Source organism: Diceros bicornis, chromosome 18 (genome assembly GCF_020826845.1).
Source record: "Diceros bicornis minor isolate mBicDic1 chromosome 18, mDicBic1.mat.cur, whole genome shotgun sequence".
Taxonomy (NCBI): Eukaryota; Metazoa; Chordata; class Mammalia; order Perissodactyla; family Rhinocerotidae; genus Diceros; species Diceros bicornis.
Genome location: NC_080757.1, coordinates 58034931 through 58052021, shown reverse-complemented (window position 1 = coordinate 58052021; position 17091 = coordinate 58034931). Strand labels below are relative to the sequence as shown.

The 17091-nt window shown below is 45.3% G+C and overlaps 1 protein-coding gene across 7 annotated transcripts in view; it reads right to left on the bottom strand.

Annotated features, from left to right (window-relative positions):
* The window catches only part of TNRC6C (trinucleotide repeat containing adaptor 6C), a 147969-nt gene that overhangs the window by 3094 nt on the left and 127784 nt on the right, over window positions 1–17091 (bottom strand). For 3 of the 7 annotated variants that reach the window (XM_058561743.1, XM_058561742.1, XM_058561745.1), the window contains 7 exons: window positions 16392–16583; window positions 15767–15910; window positions 9934–10050; window positions 7636–7830; window positions 6639–6709; window positions 5884–6023; window positions 174–896 (listed from right to left, as the gene is read on the bottom strand). In XM_058561743.1, coding sequence (XP_058417726.1) covers window positions 536–896; window positions 5884–6023; window positions 6639–6709; window positions 7636–7830; window positions 9934–10050; window positions 15767–15910; window positions 16392–16583 — 1220 coding nt within the window. In that variant the 3' untranslated portion in view covers window positions 174–535. Of the gene's footprint in view, window positions 1–173; window positions 897–5883; window positions 6024–6638; window positions 6710–7635; window positions 7831–9933; window positions 10051–14488; window positions 14895–15766; window positions 15911–16391; window positions 16584–17091 lie in introns of those variants that run through there. The other 4 variants (XM_058561744.1, XM_058561747.1, XM_058561748.1 and 1 more) reach the window with 4 other exon arrangements.

The following is a 17091-nucleotide window of genomic DNA, read 5'->3' as shown; positions in this document are numbered from 1 at the left end:
TGGCAGGCTGGTCCGCCTGCTCAGCGCACTGCTCTGGGCCACCAGGGCCGCCACGTGGAGTCCCAGCGATGAACACCAGCTCCCCTGATTGCGGGGTCCGCCTCTGGTAATGTGCATAATCATCACAGGCTCGTTTTAATAGGCTTTCTCGTCTCCCTCCCTCCCTCCCCCTTGATAAAATAACCCTTTCCAGCCCACAATCTGAAAAGTGCCCTTCATGATAGAACTATTCTAAGCAGCTTTTATACTTAAAAATCAAAACAACACACCATACAAACATAAGACAACACAAAATAAAAAGCTATGAGAAACATCCTGTCATTAGCATGTGACACTGACCAAGCGCAGCCCGCACTGTCTCGTGAACAGTTCACAAGGACTGCGGCGTAGGTTCGTCTTCAGTACTGGACAGAGGTACTCGAAAGGGCTGCTAGGCTGCTCGGGGCAGGCGGGTCCTCAGCGATGCCCGGACTGGAAAGGGTCAGCTTTTTCCTCCTAGTGCTGATGATTGTGGCGCCCACGGGTCCTCTAGGTCCTAGATGGACTCGCCACTGAGAAGGTCGCCGGGGAGCAGAGTGTTCAGCGGGGTGGGGCTTCCTATGACCCGGCCATCGTCGCTGCTGGGTGGGCCCCACAGGCTGCTCGAGTACTGGGGAACCCCGCCCCACAGCAGGTCACTGCTCCCTTTGCCTGCCAGGCACGGGGCGTTCCAGTGGCCGGCGTCGCTCCGCACCAGGCCGTGGGAGCTGCCCGAGGCGCTCAGCCGTGCCTGGCCGGCCCCGGTGCTGGGCTGCCAGCTGGAGGTGGGTGGCAGTGCTTGGCCTTGGGCTAAGAAACGATTCACTTCTTCTTCACCAGCGAACTCGGCCAAGATAGTAGTGTTTCCCAGAACACACCTAAAAGAACAGGACAGCAAGAAAACTAAGAGCTGTTTTTTTTTTTTTTTTTTGGTAAGGAAGATCGGCCCTGAGCTAACATCTGCCAATCCTCCTCTTTTTGCTGAGGAAGACTGGCCCTGGGCTAACATCCATGCCCATCTTCCTCCACTTTATATGGGACAACGCCACAGCATGGCTTGACAAGCAGTGTGTTGGTGTGTGCCCAGGATCCGAACCGGCGCAGTTGGGCGTGCACACTTAACTGCTTGCGCCACCAGGCTGGTCCCTAAGAGCTTTTTTTTTTTTTTTTTTGGTGAGGAAGATCAGCCCTGAGCTAACATCCGTGCTAATCCTCCTCGTTTTGCTGAGGAAGACCGGCTCTGAGCTAACATCTATTGCCAATCCTCCTCCTTTTTTCCCCCAAAGCCCCAGTAGATAGTTGAATATCATAGTTGCAAATCCTTCTAGTTGCTGTATGTGGGACGTGGCCTCAGCAGGGCTGGAGAAGCAGTGCGCTGGTGCACGCCCGGGATCCGAACCCGGGCCGCCAGTAGCAGAGCGCTTGCACTTAACCGCCAAACCACGGGGTCGGCCCTAAGAGCTGTTTTTTTAAAAGATAAAAATCGACAAACCTTTACCTAGACTAACTATGAAAAAAAGAGAGAAGACTAAAATAAAATCAGAAAGGAAAGAGGAGACATTACAACTGATACCACAGAAATACACAGGCTCATAAGAGACTACTACAAACAATTATACGCCAACAAACTGGATAACCTAGAAGAAATGGACAAATTCCGAGAAACGTGACTTCACCAAGACTGAATCATGAAGAAATAGAAAATCTGAACAGAACAATAATGAGTAAGGAGAGTGAATCAGTAATCAAAAACCTCCCAACACAGAAAAAGCCCAAAACCAGATGGTTTCACCAGTGAATGTCACCAAACATTTAAAGGAGAACTAACACCAACCCTTCTCAAACCCTTCCAAGAAAACTGAAGAGAAGGGAACACGCCCAAACTCATTTTATGAGGCCAGCATGATCCTGACACCAAAGCCAGATAAGGACACTGCAAGAAAACCACAGACCAATATCCCTGATGAACAAAGATGCAAAAATTCTCAACAAAATATTAGCAAACTCAATCAACAGCACACTGAAAGGATAATAGACCACGATTAAGTACGATTTATCCCTGGGATGCAAGGATGGTTACATATGCAAATCAATAAAGGTAACATACCACATTAACGGAATAAAAGATCAAAATCATAAGATCACCTTGACCAAATGCAACAACCTTTCATGATAAAGACCCTCAATGAACAAGGTATAGAAGTAATGTTCCTCAACATAATAAAGGCCATATTTGACCAACACACAGCCAACATCATCTTGAATGGTGAGAGGTTGAAAACTTTCCCTCTAAGGTCAGGAACAAGACAAGGGTGCCCACTCTTGTCATTTCTATTCAACATAGTACTGGAAGTCTTAGCCAAAACGATCAGGCAAGATAAATAAAAGGCATCCAAATTGGAAAGGAAGAAGTAAAATTGTCATTATTTGTAGATGACATGATCTTATATACAGAAAATCCTAAAGACTCCACCAAAAAACTGTTGAACTAATCAATAAATTCAGTAAAGTTGCAGGATATAAAATCAACGTATAGAAAATAGTTGTGTTTCTATACACTAATAAAGAGAAATACTGAAAGAAATAAAGAAAAAATCCCATTCACAATAGCATCAAAAACAATAAAATACTTAACAATAAATTTAACCAAGGAAATGAAAGATCTGTCTGATGAAAACTATAAGACTTTGATGAAAGAAACTGAATAAGATACAAACAGAAAGATACCTGTGTTCATGGATTGGAAGAATTAATATTGTTAAAATGTCCATATAACCCAAAGCTATCTACAGACGCAATATAATCCCTCTCAAAATTCCAATGGCATTCTTCACAGGAATAGTAAAAACAATCCTACAGTTTGTACAGAACTAGAAAGACTCCAAATAGCCAATGCAGTCCCGAGGAGGAGGAACGAAGCTGGAGGCATCACACTTCCTGATTTCAAACTGTATGAGAGAGCTACAAGCTGCACTGTACTGAAAGCAGTACAGTACTGGCATAAAAACAGACAGACAGACCAGTGGAACAGGACAGAGAGCCCAGAAACACAGCCCCGCACATAAAACCAACTCATATTTGACCAGAGTGCCAAGAATACTAAATGGGGAAAGGATAGTTTCTTCAATAAATGTGCTGGGAAAACTGGATATTCACATGCAGAAAAATGAAATTGGACCCCTATCTCATACCATTCACAAAAATTAAAGTAAAATGGATTAAAGACTTAAACACAAGATCTAAAACTGTAAAACTCCTAGTAAAAAACATAGGGAAAAAGCTTCTTGACATTGGTTTTTGGAATGAATTTTTGGATATGACACCAAAAGCAGAAGCAACAAAAGCAAAAATCAACAAGTGGCACTACATCAAACTAAAAACCTTCTACACAGCAAAGGAAACCATCAACAAAACGAAAAAGCAACCTATGGAATATGAAAAATATTTGCAAACAATATATCTGATAAGGGGTTAGTATCCAAAAATATATAGAGAACTCATATACTCAATAACAAAAAAACAATCTGATTACAAAATGGGCAGAGGAGCTGAATAGACATTTTTCCTAAGAAGACATATAGATGGCCAACAGGTACACGAAAAGATACTCAACATCACTAATGATCAGGGAAATACACATCAAAATCACAATGTGATATCGCCTCACGCCTATTAGAATGGCTGTCATCAAGAAGACAAGAGATAATGTTGGTGATGATGTGGAGAAAAGGGAACCATCGTGCACTGTTGGTGGGCATGGAAATTAGTTCAGCCACTATGGAAAATAGTATGGAGGTTCCTCAAAAAGTTAAAAATAGAGGGGCCAGCCTGGTGGCACAGTGGTTAAGTTCGTGCGCTCTGCTTTGGCAGGCCGGGGTTGGCAGGTTCGAATCCTGGGTGCAGACCTATGCACCGCTTATCAAGCCATGCTGAGGGCGGGTCCCACATATAAAATAGAGGAAGATGGGCACAGATGTTAGCCCAGGGCCAGTCTTCCTCAGCAAAAAGAGGAAGATTGGCAACAGATGTTAGCTCAGGGCTAATCTTCTCACACACACAAAAAAGTTAAAAATAGAACAACCATATGATCCAGCAATCCCACTTCTGGGTATTCATCCAAAGGAAATGAAAATAGGATCTCAAAAAGATACCTGCACTCCTATGTGTACTGCAACATTACTCACAATAGCCGAGCTATGGAAACAACCTAAGTGTCTGTTAACAGATGACTGTAAATAAAGAAGATGTGATTTATACACACACACACACACACACACACACACACACACACACACACACACACAATGGAATATTATTCAGCCACGAGAAAGAAGGAAATCCTGCCGTTTGCGACAACATGGATGAATCTTAAGGGCCTATGCTAGGTGAGATAAGTCAAACAGAGAAAGAAAAATACTGCATAATGCCACTGATATGTGGAATCTAAAAAAGCCAAACTTGTAGAAACAGAGAGTAGAATGGTGGCTGCCAGGGGCTAGGGGTGGGGGAAATGGGGAGATGGTTGGGAAAGGGTACAAACTTCTGGTTATAAGATGAATAAGCTCTGGGGAGCTAATGTACAGCATGGTGACTATAGTTAACACTACCATATTAAATATCTCAAAGTTGCTAAGAGTAAACCTTAAACATTTTCACCATAGAAAGGAAATGGTAATTATGTACCCTGATGGAGGTGTTAGCTAATGCTACGGTGGTAATCATATCGCAATATATAAATGTATTAAATTAACATGTACACCTTAAACTGACACAATGTTATATGCCAATTATATCTCAAAAGAAAAAGAAACCCCTTCAAAACAAACAAAAGAGCAAGCAGGGGTCACGTGAGCGGAGTGGCCCCGCACCTTCCTGTGTCCACCTCACTGGCTTTCTCTGTTTTTTTAATGGGAAAAGCGCAGCCGAAGGTTCATGCCAAGGCCACCCAGAAATAACCCTCTGGTTCATGTTTTACCATTGCTGCTTCCAAGTCCAGATTCTGAACTTTTCTCTCCTTTCAGACCTCTAGCAGCTATACTGTGTAGGTGTAGACAGTACATTCCTGAAGAAGTGTGTAAATGCACCATTCAACTTGGATATCATTTAGGATCAGCGTAATTTACATCCTGGACTAAAAATAGGAATGACTACTTTCTAGGTCTCACGTCTCCAGTGATGTTGCTGAGTAAGTCTACGTACACATCTTCTCAAAAGCGTCCTTTAACCAGGGGAGAGGAACGGGCTATAAGGACCACTGCTAGGCCCAGCAGTGGGCATGAACAGGACATGTGCCCAGCATTACTTGATGGAGGGCCTTCTTTCCATCCCTGGGCTCTATGTGTGCTCTCTTGGGGGGCCTTTCCCTGCTGGAGGGCACGGTCATGGCAACTCAGCAGCAGAAGAAACCGACATGTCACGGACACTTGTTATGGGGTGAATTGTGTCCCCACAAATTCATATGCTGAAGCCCTAACCCCCAATAGCTCAGTTGTGCCCATATTTGGAGAGTAGGTCTTTAAAGAGGTAATTAAGTTAAAATGAGGCCATATGGTAGGCCCTAATCCACTATGACTGGTGTCCTTATAAGAAAAAGAAGTTAGGACATACACACACTTAGGCTGAGAGATGACCATGTGAGGACACCAGGAGAGGGCAACCGTCTGCAAGCCAAGGAGAGAGGCCTCAGAAGGAAGTGACCCTACCGACACCTTGGTCTCGGACTTCCAGCTTCCAGAACCATGAGACAATCAATGTCTGTCCCTGCAGTGCTTTGTCACAGTAGCCCCAGGACACTCCTATAACACCCAAACCCAGCACTGCCAGAGTGCAGCCACAGGCCAGCCGAGCAGCAGAGAAGAGACGTACATGTGCAGAGACTTCTGGGCCTTGGCGGCTTCCTCCTTGGAGCTGTACCGGACCACGGCGTTGCCTTGAGTCAGGTTCAGGTGGAATGTGATGAGAGGCCCGTGCTGCAAACACAGTGTCCGCAGGGTCGAGCCATCGATCTGATTGAGGAAGCAGAGGGGGGCGGTAACGAGCTTCCTGTGACTTCTTCCACTATGTTCTTCAAAGAAAATGTATATGAAATGCGGTGCACCAAACACTGGGAAAATGTCTGTCCTCAAAAGGGCTTAACACATACGACTTCATGATATTAACCTTTCACATTTCGTAATTTCTCATGTAATTTTTTAATCTTGGACATTTCAGTTGTATTTTATGAGTTAAGCTAATCAGAAGAAAACCCCGTTTTCTTCTGACCCCCTCTCACCACAGCACATCACACAGAGCCTGTGGTTCCTGGCACCTCACAGCCCCGACCCTGGGAAGGGTGAGCACAGGCCAGATCACTCATGAGCGGGAACAGTTCAAGGGGAGCAATTCTGTCTACAAAGGTATACTTTTAAGCCTCAAAAGAGTAAAAAGTAAACAATTCACCAGGAACATGGTTAAAAGATCCCTGGGTGTGTCCACTCGAAGCTGCTTGCATTGCCTTTGGGCCCTGAATGAGGGCACCCAGCACGGAGACTGGTGTGCACCGCAGGCAGCTGGGAGCCCCTCTGGGTCACTGACGAGACCCTCGCCCTCAGTGCCTCTCCCTGCTGTGCTGGGGCCTGTACCTGGGGCGTGAGGTTGCGGAGAACGAGCCAGCTGCTTGTTCTTCCTGAGGTGTCAGTACTCCAAGCAGAACCTGCACGAGCCGGGGAAGAACTCAGTCAACAAGGCTGCGAGTGAGCCAGACAGTTAGCTCTCTTCCAACTGTTTCTCATCTTAGCAACGCAGACGGCAGCACAGCCCGTCACTGCATGCTCTAAGCCTTTCCCCACCTTTGAAAACCCACCTTATCTTTTTGGTTTGATAAACCACAACCTCTCAACCCCTGCAGACCCGCTAGGGCGGGTGTGATGACAGAGACGTGAGAAGTGCCAGAAGTTCTGGTCTCCTCTTCTGCCATCCCCCGACCCCCCGCCTCACTTAGAATCAACTCTCTAAAATTCTACTTGTTAATAAAACAAGGTAGACCTACAGGGCTGCTATTAAAAGGCTGAAACAACTCCTTTCAAACTATCCGTAGCTGGTTTCAATCCCAGTTTCTTAAATTCCCAGTGCACTTCTTTCACCCCTACAGTTCAGTATAGGGCACTGATGGAGCCCTCAGAGCAGCAACGTTAGGATGGAGCAGTGGTCTCACACTGGTGGGTTTGTTTTGTTTGTGCCTAGAAAGCCCTGTGCTCCAGTGAAATGTGGTGGAGAAGCAAATACTAAAGTGGAAATGGAGACTCGTGTTCTGACTGAACAGGCCTTCCCCGAGGGCCCAGCATCGCCCCTTGATGGGTGCTGGGACCATCGGGGACCTCCTGGCCCAGAGCAAACCTGCTGTGTGCTTTGTCACCCAGGGCTGATGCTGAAAACACGGACAGCTGGAGTGCTGGGCCCAGCCAATGCCCTGAGAATCCAGGGCACCTTGGCCCCTTCCTAACCTCTCCCAGGGTCCAGGAGTCCTTACAAAGGAGCTGCAGAACAAAACTAGGCATAGTCCCTAAAGGATAAGCAGAGCTGGCACGGAGCACCCACCCCCCTGAACCCACCCCTCTGAACACAGGAACTGATGCGTACCTGAGGAGTAAGAGCTGGTCCAGCCGAGGGGGCTGGCTCCCCAGGTGGAGGAAGGCTTGGGGTTGGTTAACCCTGGAGGTGGCCTTGTGGGTGCAGTAGTGTTTCTGGGCACCTTCCACAGTTCATGAGACAGAGAGGCTTGAGTGTGGGAGGCGGGGCCAGAGGACCACGTCGATTTAATGTCTGAAAGTTTACCTGGAAAGGAAGAGAAATGGAGCACAGGCATTCTTGAGATAAAGAAGAAAAGTCAGTGCAGTGTGGGGAACCATACGAAGTCCTCTCAGGGTCTAGCAGACTGCGTGATAAAAAGAAACACCTGGCAAAGCTCCTCCCACGGGAACCGCGGGCATGCTCCCTCTTGAATTTCTGCCCAGAGACAGTTTGCCTGGGTCCAGTAGAGACCTTGCCAGTATTTCTGATACTTAATCAATTTGCTAAACATGCCAGACACAAGTCTGCCACCAAGAAAGTAGCATTTCTGTAGGTCAATGTTAAAGCTAATTTATGAACATATTTTACTGGGACACATCTTTTTTTTTTTTTTTTTTTGGTGAGGAAGATTAGCCCTGAGCTAACATCCATGCCAATCCTCTTTTTTTTGCTGAGGAAGACTGGCCGTGGGCTAACATCCGTGCCCATCTTCCTCTACTTTATATGGGACTCCGCCACAGCATGGCCTGACAAGCAGTGTGTCGGTGCGCGCCCGGGATCCGAACCCGGGCCGCCAGCAGCGGAGCGCGCGCACTTAACCGCTATGCTACGGGGCCGGCCCCTGGGATAGATCTTATAACATAACAAATTAACCAAGGTCAAAAGGCTAACATGTATATGTCCTTTATGCTATTTCCTTACGTATCAGTCCCTTTTCAAAGCAATGCCCCTTTGGACATAACCCCCTGTACCCACATCTGCCACTGTTCTGTGTTACAGCTTTGAGACACGCCCACTGTGCGCACCGTAGAAGTGGGTGCAGCCCAGCCGCCCTGAGGGCTGAGTGGTTTGGCACCTTGGCACATTGGTTGAGGGAAGTTTGTTTTCAGGCTCTTTGGAAGAAAAAACAAAACTGGTAACAACCAGCAGCCCCAGCCCTTCCTGTGCCCAGGGCTCGGGTGGGATGTGCAGACACCTGAACGCCTGCCACGTCCCCTCCCCAGCCCAGCGCAGCGCTCCCTGGACAGCACCACAGTGACCAGGCCAACGCAAACCCCAACACCGAGTTCCCCTCCAGCCCTGGCTACCAGAGTCCAATATGCCTTCACAATGAACAAACACTCGTCTGAGCCAAGGTGTCACTAATCAGAAAAACAAAAATGCCATGAAAAATTGCCTTAGATACAGGAAAGATGACTTTATTCTGCCCCTTCTCTTTAGCTAAACGAGTATGGAAGTATTAAAGGTCTAAATACATCCCCTTTGTAAACATCAGAAAGAATAAAAATACTCCAGAAGCACTCTCTCTCCTTTTTTAATAAGATGCTCGACTACATCAAAACTACTTTCTCCCCTAGCTACTGATATTCAAAGAGTTCCTACAGCATTCTTACACTTGGTTTGATGGAACACAGAAATTTATTTGAAGAAATCTGTAAACAATAAACCCTCCTTACTTCAGTTCTCTATTTACAAACTTGCTACACATTTTGTTCCTGTTGTGCCCACATTTCTTTATATCCTTATCTTAAAATTTTTAGATTCAAATTCCTACGAAGATTTTATGACAAGCAATTCTCAATTCTCCTCCAAGCCTAAAAGAAATTTCTTACTTGAAAAGGTCACAAAGTCTACAGTACTAGAGAAATAATCCAGGCACTGCAGGTATCTGGGTCACAGAACGCAGTCACACACTGGGTGCTGGGAGTTAGTTATGGGGCCTGCTATGGTCCCCTTCACCCCTGATGGCAAATTCAAGTAACAGCAAATTCCAAGCAGCTGCCGCCTTCATGGTTTTTAAGCCTTGTATACCCCTGTCTTGCAGCCACAGGGGGAAGGGAGAGAGGAAAGCAGACACATTTAGGCATGGCTTCGTCATGTCCCGCACTGGGCAGTTTATATCATCAGGTGATCTTCATGACAACCCCACGGAAGAGACAAGAGCATTGCTACTCCACACAGAGGGAGGCAGCTGTGCCCCAGGTCCCGAAGGGGTTCCGGCAAAGCTCAGGCCCACTCTCCAACACACCACATGGCCTCGCAGCTCCGGGAGGGAGCAGAGGGACTATCAGGAAAAGCCAGGACTGTCAATTTTGCTTGGGGAAACAAAGACAAGGCTACCTGCAAGTCGAGAGGCCAGTTGCGTACCTGCAATGCTAGGAGCGGGTGCAATGCTGCTGAAAGAGCGACTGTAGCCGGAGGCACTGAGCGGCCAGGCACTCGAGGAAGGCAGCGTGGCATTCTGAGATGATGGTGGGGAGGACCCTGCAGAACCAAACAGGCACTAAGAAAGGTGGGCAGCAGGCGTGCTGGGTCAGCCACTCTAACTAGCGTGTGTGAGTTCTAACTACCAAGAATGGATCTCCTCCTATGCTGCCGCTCTTGGTAGACGGCTGAAAATGGAACTGTGACAGGGTCAAGATCATAGGGAGGGAAGGAAGACACAGGCAGGCCTCCTCCTCTGGGTCTCCAAGCCCCTCAGAGAGGCCTGAGGCCAAGTAGGCAAAAACCAGGACAGGCAAGAACTTCTCTGGGACAGGGTTTCAAAGCACGAGAGACGAGAATTACCACCAGGATGTTTAAAATGCCGCGTTTTAAAAGATCACATTGAGTTCCCTTTCAAATAAGATAAAAGTAAAAATATAGGGCAGTCTCCATCTTTCCACACTTCAAATAATACCCACAAAATTAAAAATACAAAACAAAACTCTAAGCGTTTTGTTATAAATTCTGCCATAAAAATATCAGCACTTTTTTCTGACTCAAAATGTCTCAGTTATCCCATTACCTCCCATACGTACTCCTCTTCTGTAATACAGGAAAAAGGAAGAGAATCTGTGCTAATAATTGTGTGAACAGGAGTTATTCTGTGTCCAGAACTGCAGCCTCTGAGTTTGAAAATGCCTTAGTTCCTGCACCCAGGAGGACGTGCAGGGTGTGCGGGCCGTCCTTAAGGCACCTCTGCTTCTCCAGAAACCTGAGCTCCCTGCTGTCTGGTGTATTTCCATGTCTCTCTCCCTCACAACTCTCTGAGGAAAGCATGAGGCTGGGGAAGAAGGAGACGATGAAGCAGTGGTGACAGTGCAGGTGAAAGCAGGACGGAATCAGACCTCCCTGACTTGGAAAGTGATTCCACAGGGTGTGGAAGCTGGCCAAAGGAGGGGACACGACACACAAAAGTCTGGTCGTCACGTTTACCACCATAAACAGAAGCTCCAAAGACATGGGACCCCTGACACAGGGCCCCACCTGGTGCAGTGCACTGAACAACTTCAGGGGCATCCTTCACAAGGACTACCAGGTGTGCGCCATCTCCCAGACTCGTGCAGTGTACAACCTGCACAGCTCTTTGCAGCTGCTCTGCCGTAAGCGACCTCCTTAGGATGAGGACACCAGACTTGATGAACATTAAAATTTATTTGTAATTTGCAGGTCTTCAATTTTAAGAGTTATCAGTTCTACGAACATCTTAAGCTTACTTCCTAAACCCTCTTCTTTCATTTACCAACAAAATTCAATCAACCTAAGATCCCAGGACTATGGACTATTTAACCCTATGTGGTATTTCTTTTATAATTAACAGTAGGGTACTTAGATTTTAACAGCGTTCTAGTTTTGAAATTTTTAGTTTTAATACTGGAATTTGTTCCATAAAATTACAGTGAGTTTTCCTTTCTAGATGAAAGGCTAGTATCAACATACTATGAAAACGGCACAACTGCATTTCCCCATTCTGGTTAATGTTCACTTCATAAGCATTAAGGCTACAAATAACATCCAAACAAAGACTGGGCTAAGGTAAACTTTTAATATCAAATCAGAACTTAATGCCAATGGCAATAAATAAAAAACAAAAATGTAAATAAAAAAACAACACTTCGAATACTCAATACAAGAAAAGAGAAAATTCCATCATGAAACTCTGTAAAATATATAAGCCCAGATGGCTACTTTTAACTCTTTTCCTTCTAGGGCACATTTTCTTAATTTTTTCTCTCGGTACTTTGAATCAACCTGGTCACTCAAAAATTCGACAGCCTTTTGTGGCTTGGTTCCTGAGCCAGGCCAGCCAGAGGGTAAGCTTGGAAGCCCCTCCTCTGCAGGGAGCAGCACAGCCCGCTCTGGAGAGGGGCGGGCAACAAGGTCCGGCCTCTGCAGTTTACTCCTACTGCACTGCGGCGGGGATGTTTCTTTGTAAACAACTTTTACATCAAGACATGCTCATTATGCTCCCCTTTCTCTCAAATAACAAACCATGAGGGGTGCTGGAGTGGAGGAGCAAAGGTTTTCCAGGGCACGGGATGGAGGAGAAGCCTGGCGTGAGCAGCCTGAGCTGAGCCTCCCAAGACTCCTAAGGTCCACAAACAGCTAAACGTCAAGCCCCTAGAAGTCACACCACGCCACGTGAAGCTTCGAGTTGCCCAGGATGGATGGCTGTCTGATTTCTTTATCTTTGAGCTGGACAGCCTGTTTGTCTTGTCTTGATGACCTCTCAGGCTTAGATTCTCTTCTGCCTTTAAGTCCATCTCCTCTGCTGAGCACTCTGTGGAACTGGAGGACAGCTGCTTAGCTCTGTCCTAAGAATTCACTTACTTCTCCAGGCTGCCTCTGTCACGTCATGGCACACTCGTGCAAATGTGGAGGCTGCCCGGAATGCCCCAGGTGCCACCCGGAGGCCAAGGGATCACTGGATGAGCCACTGGGCACTGGTAAGGAAGCTCTGCTCTATACCAAGCAACCTGGATTCTTCCCGTTTTTTTTTTTTCTTCTTCTTTTTTTATTGATGTTTTAATGGTTTCTAACATTGTGAAATTTTGGTTGTATATTTTTGTTTGTCCACCACAATATATGACTCCCTTCACCCCTTGTGCCCACCCCCACTGCCCCTGGTAACCACAGTCCAGTTTTCTCTGTCCATGTGTTGGTTTATATTCCACATATGAGTGAGATCATATAGTGTTTGTCTTTCTCTTTCTGGCTTATTTCACTTAACATAATACGCTCCAGGCCCATCCACGTTGTTGCAAATGGGACGATTTTGTCTTTTTTTATGGCTGAGTAGTATTCCATTGTATATATATACCACATTTTCTTAATCCAATCGTCAGTCGAGGGACACTTAGGTTGCTTCCACTTCTTGGCTATGGTGAATAATGCTGCAATGAACATAGGGGTGCATAAGCCTCTTTGGATTGTTGATTTCAGGTTTGTTGGATAGATTCCCAGTAGTAGGATGGCTGGATCATAGGGCATCTCTATTTTTAATTCTTTGAGGAATCTCCATACCGTTTTCCATAGAGGCTGCACCAATTTGCATTCCCACCAGCTGTGTATGAGGGTTCCTGTTTCTCCACATCCTCTCCAACATTTGTTGTTTTTTGTCTTGGTGATTATAGCCATTCTAACGGGCGTGAGGTGGTATCTTAGTGTTGTTTTGATTTGCATTTCCCTGATGATTAGTGATGTTGAGCATCTTTTCATGTGCCTATTGGCCATCTGTATATCTTCCTTGGAGAAGTGTCTCTTCATTTCCTCTGCCCATTTTTTGATCAGGTTGTTTGTTTTTTTGTTGTTCAGTTGTGTGAGTTCTTTATATATTATGGAGATCAACCCCTTGTCAGATATATGTTTTGCAAATATTCTCTCCCAGCTGGTTGGTTGTCTGTTCATCTTGATTCTGGTTTCATTTGTCTTATAAAAGCTCTTTAATCTGATAAAGTCCCACTTGTTTATTTTTTCTTTAGTTTCCCTAGTCTGGGTAGGCATGTCATCCAAAAAGATTCCTTTAAAACCAATGTCAAATAGTGTGTTGCCTATATTTTCTTCTATGAGTTTTATAGTTTCAGGTCTCACCTTCAGGTCTTTGATCCATTTTGAGTTAATTTTTGTGAATGGCGATAGCACATGGTCCACTTTCATTCTTTTGCATGTGGCTGTCCAGTTTTCCCAACACCATTTATTGAAGAGACTTTCCTTTCTCCATTGCATGTTCTTAGCACCTTTGTCGAAAATTAGCTGTCCGTATACGTGTGGTTTTATTTCTGGGCTTTCAATTCTGTTCCATTGATCTGTGTGTCTGTTTTTGTACCAGTACCATGCTGTTTTGATAACTATTGCTTTGTAGTATGTTTTGAAGTCAGGGATTGTGATGCCTCCTGCTTTGTTCTTTTTTCTTAGGATTTCTTTAGCTATTCAGGGTCTTTTGTTGCCCCATATAAATTTTAGTATTATTTTTTCTATTTCTGTGAAGAATGTCATTGGGATTCTGATTGGGATTGCATTGAATCTGTAGATAGCTTTAGGTAATATAGACATTTTAACTATGTTTATTCTTCCAATCCATGTGCATGGGATATCTTTCCATTTCTTTATGTCATCATGGATTTCTTTCAATAATGTCTTGTAGTTCTCATGGTATAGGTCCTTCACCTCCTTGGTAAGATTTATTCCTAGGTATTTTATTCTTTTTGATGCAATTGTAAATGGTATTATCTTTTTGAGCTCTCTTTCTGTTAGTTCATTATTAGCATACAGAAATGCAACTGATTTTTGTAGATTGATTTTGTACCCTGCAATTTGCTGTAGTTGTTGATTGTTTCTAATAGTTTTCCAACAGATTCTTTAGGGTTTTCTATATATACAATCATGTCATCTGCAAATAGTGAGAGTTTCACTTCTTCATTACCTATTTGGATTCCTTTTATTCCTTTTTCTTGCCTAATTGCTCTGGCCAAAACCTCCAGTACTATGTTGAACAGGAGTGGTGCGAGTGGGCAGCCCTGCCTCGTTCCTGTTCTCAGAGGAATGGCTTTCAGTCTTTCCCCGTTGAGTATGATTTCCCAACGTCTTTTAACACTTGGATCAGCACAGCTTATTCACACTTCTCCACAATCCTCAAAATTCACTGACCAAAGTTCCCTGCTCTGGCACAACCCTGCTGCCACACTCAGGGTGACGAGCAGTGAGGGCTGAGTCTTATTTCCAGCTTGTGCCTCCCTGTCCCCCTGCCATCTCACAGAGGCTCCATTTCCCACAGCTTCTCGGCCCCTGTACCACTCATCTGCCTCCGACAGAGGGGATGCCCACAACACCCCTGCTCTAAGACGCATCTGCATGGAAGCACAAGAAATGCACGGCATTCAACAGGAAGGATGATCTGTATTTACGTTGGCTTTCTGTTCAAACCACAGACACACTTAGAAACCTGTCACTTTCTAGAACCACCAAAAAGAAATGCATCGCTCGCACAGGTCATACTTTAAGCAGGAAACCTAAATTAAAGTGTTGGGAACTGTCTAAGTGGCCTTATTAGTGATAAGCATCTATGGTAACCTAGCTATTCTTTCACATTGTTAGAATGCTGCTGACCAAACTTCATCAGTGACGGCACTCAAAGAACTTCTTCACTTGCATGCCTTCACAGGGAGTGAGTTACTACCCTTCTCAATATTGCATTTGAAATCTGTATTTATGTTTGGTAACTTCACAGCTCAGCTTACCACTTCTTCCTACTGGATCCTGAAGTCTGACATATGGTGTGCCAAAATTTAACATCATGAGTTTGTGCCAGGAAAAAACTCCTAGGGACTGATTTCAGTCTTTTTGCCAGACTTTTTGTGGAAAGGAAAAACAGACTGAGATGGATGAGTAAAGCATCAATTCACTTTTTAGTTTAAAGAGATTTCAAGTGGAAACTTTTTCATTAAAAAGCTTAAAGCTTAATATTGTGATTTGTAACACAATGCTTATAAAAAATGATGTGTTAATAAATCCAGCAAAAACATTTAGCCCAAATCAATCTCTACTTTTACCACAAGCACCGCCAGACCACTTCTTCTGCTGCTTCAGATGGCTAGGGACAGTACCCACGAAGTGTGTCTTATACCATCCCCGCCTCACATCCCAGACCGTCACCCCCGATGCCCCAGAATGCGTGCAGAGACCATCCGCGCAGATGCAGGTGTAGCGGCCCTCTCCTCACCTCCACTCTTGAGGAGGTAGCGGTTGACATCCTGTATGGTGGTATTGATGGTAGGCCCGGTGGGGACACTTCCAGGAGTGACGTCAGGGTCATTCTCAGGATCTATATTCTGAAGTCCTTTCCATGGAACTCCAGGATGGAATTCTGGAAAATTCCCAACAAAATGAAAATCAAAACATGAGTACTAGAGTACCTTCACATTGCTTCATGATAATTTCTGGAAATTTTTATAATCTAATTAAATTAAGAGGCACATTTTAGACTTTCTTTCAGTAAATCATTAATTCTTGGGAACAAACTAGAACCAGGTATTGCAGCTACCACATGAAAACTGCGTTCAGACAGCATGACAAAGCCTAGAAACAATCTGAGCAGATGGCACAGAGCTCCCTGCCCCATTCTCCTCCACTCCTTTTACGAACTAAGGGATTACAGAAGGGCACGTGATGCCAACCTCACCCAAAGCTTATCCGACAAATGGATTTCCAGTGAAAAAGCCAAAGCTATGGCGGAATGCTTCCAGGATTCTTAGCTCAGGTCCTGGTTTCTCTCGGGCCTAAGCGCTCTCCTTAGGCTTGGAGCATGTTCTCATCTGCTGCTGCACAGAAGTGCTGCATGCTCTTACCTGGCGGCCAGTTGATGCTGGAGCCATTCGAGATTTTATCACTGTCAGATTTGGCACGTGACCAGCTATGGGGAACAGCTACTGGAGGACTGGCTGGTGACTCACTGTTCTGCATTAGATCGTACCGGCCATAGGAGTCGTCAATGGAGGACTTAGCTGGAGGCCCAATGCTTAGACCTCCAGGGATAGCACCTGCAGGACAGCAGGAAACAAAGAGCCGAGTGAATGGGACACCCTGCGCCCTCACTGCCAGGCCTTGCCCTTTTCAGAGGTGCACAAACTGTCAGACTCAGTTTGTCCAGCATTCTCCAAGATAACTATTTCACTTAGCCCAAACTTTGTTCTTGAAAGACTGAAACTCTTTAAGAATGATTTTAGTTCATCAAGTTGGAAATCTTGATAAAATGCACACCCATACCACAGGAAGCTGGCACAGTGAGCCTTTTGGGGGCCAACTTAGGAGTCCCTGTGGTTAGCTATGGAACTTGCTGTTGTCTGTGGCCCGTCCTCCCTCTAGTCCACTGCCCCCCTAGGAAAGAACAAACTGGCCATGTGAACTCAGAGGCCTTAACTTTGTACAGACTAACCAACTTGCCTCAAGCTCTCTCCTGCCTAGGAAAGTGCCTAGATAGCAGGTGATGATTTTCTTGTAGAACTAACCATTAGGAAGAATTTTCTTTTTCTTTTTAGAATACTTTAT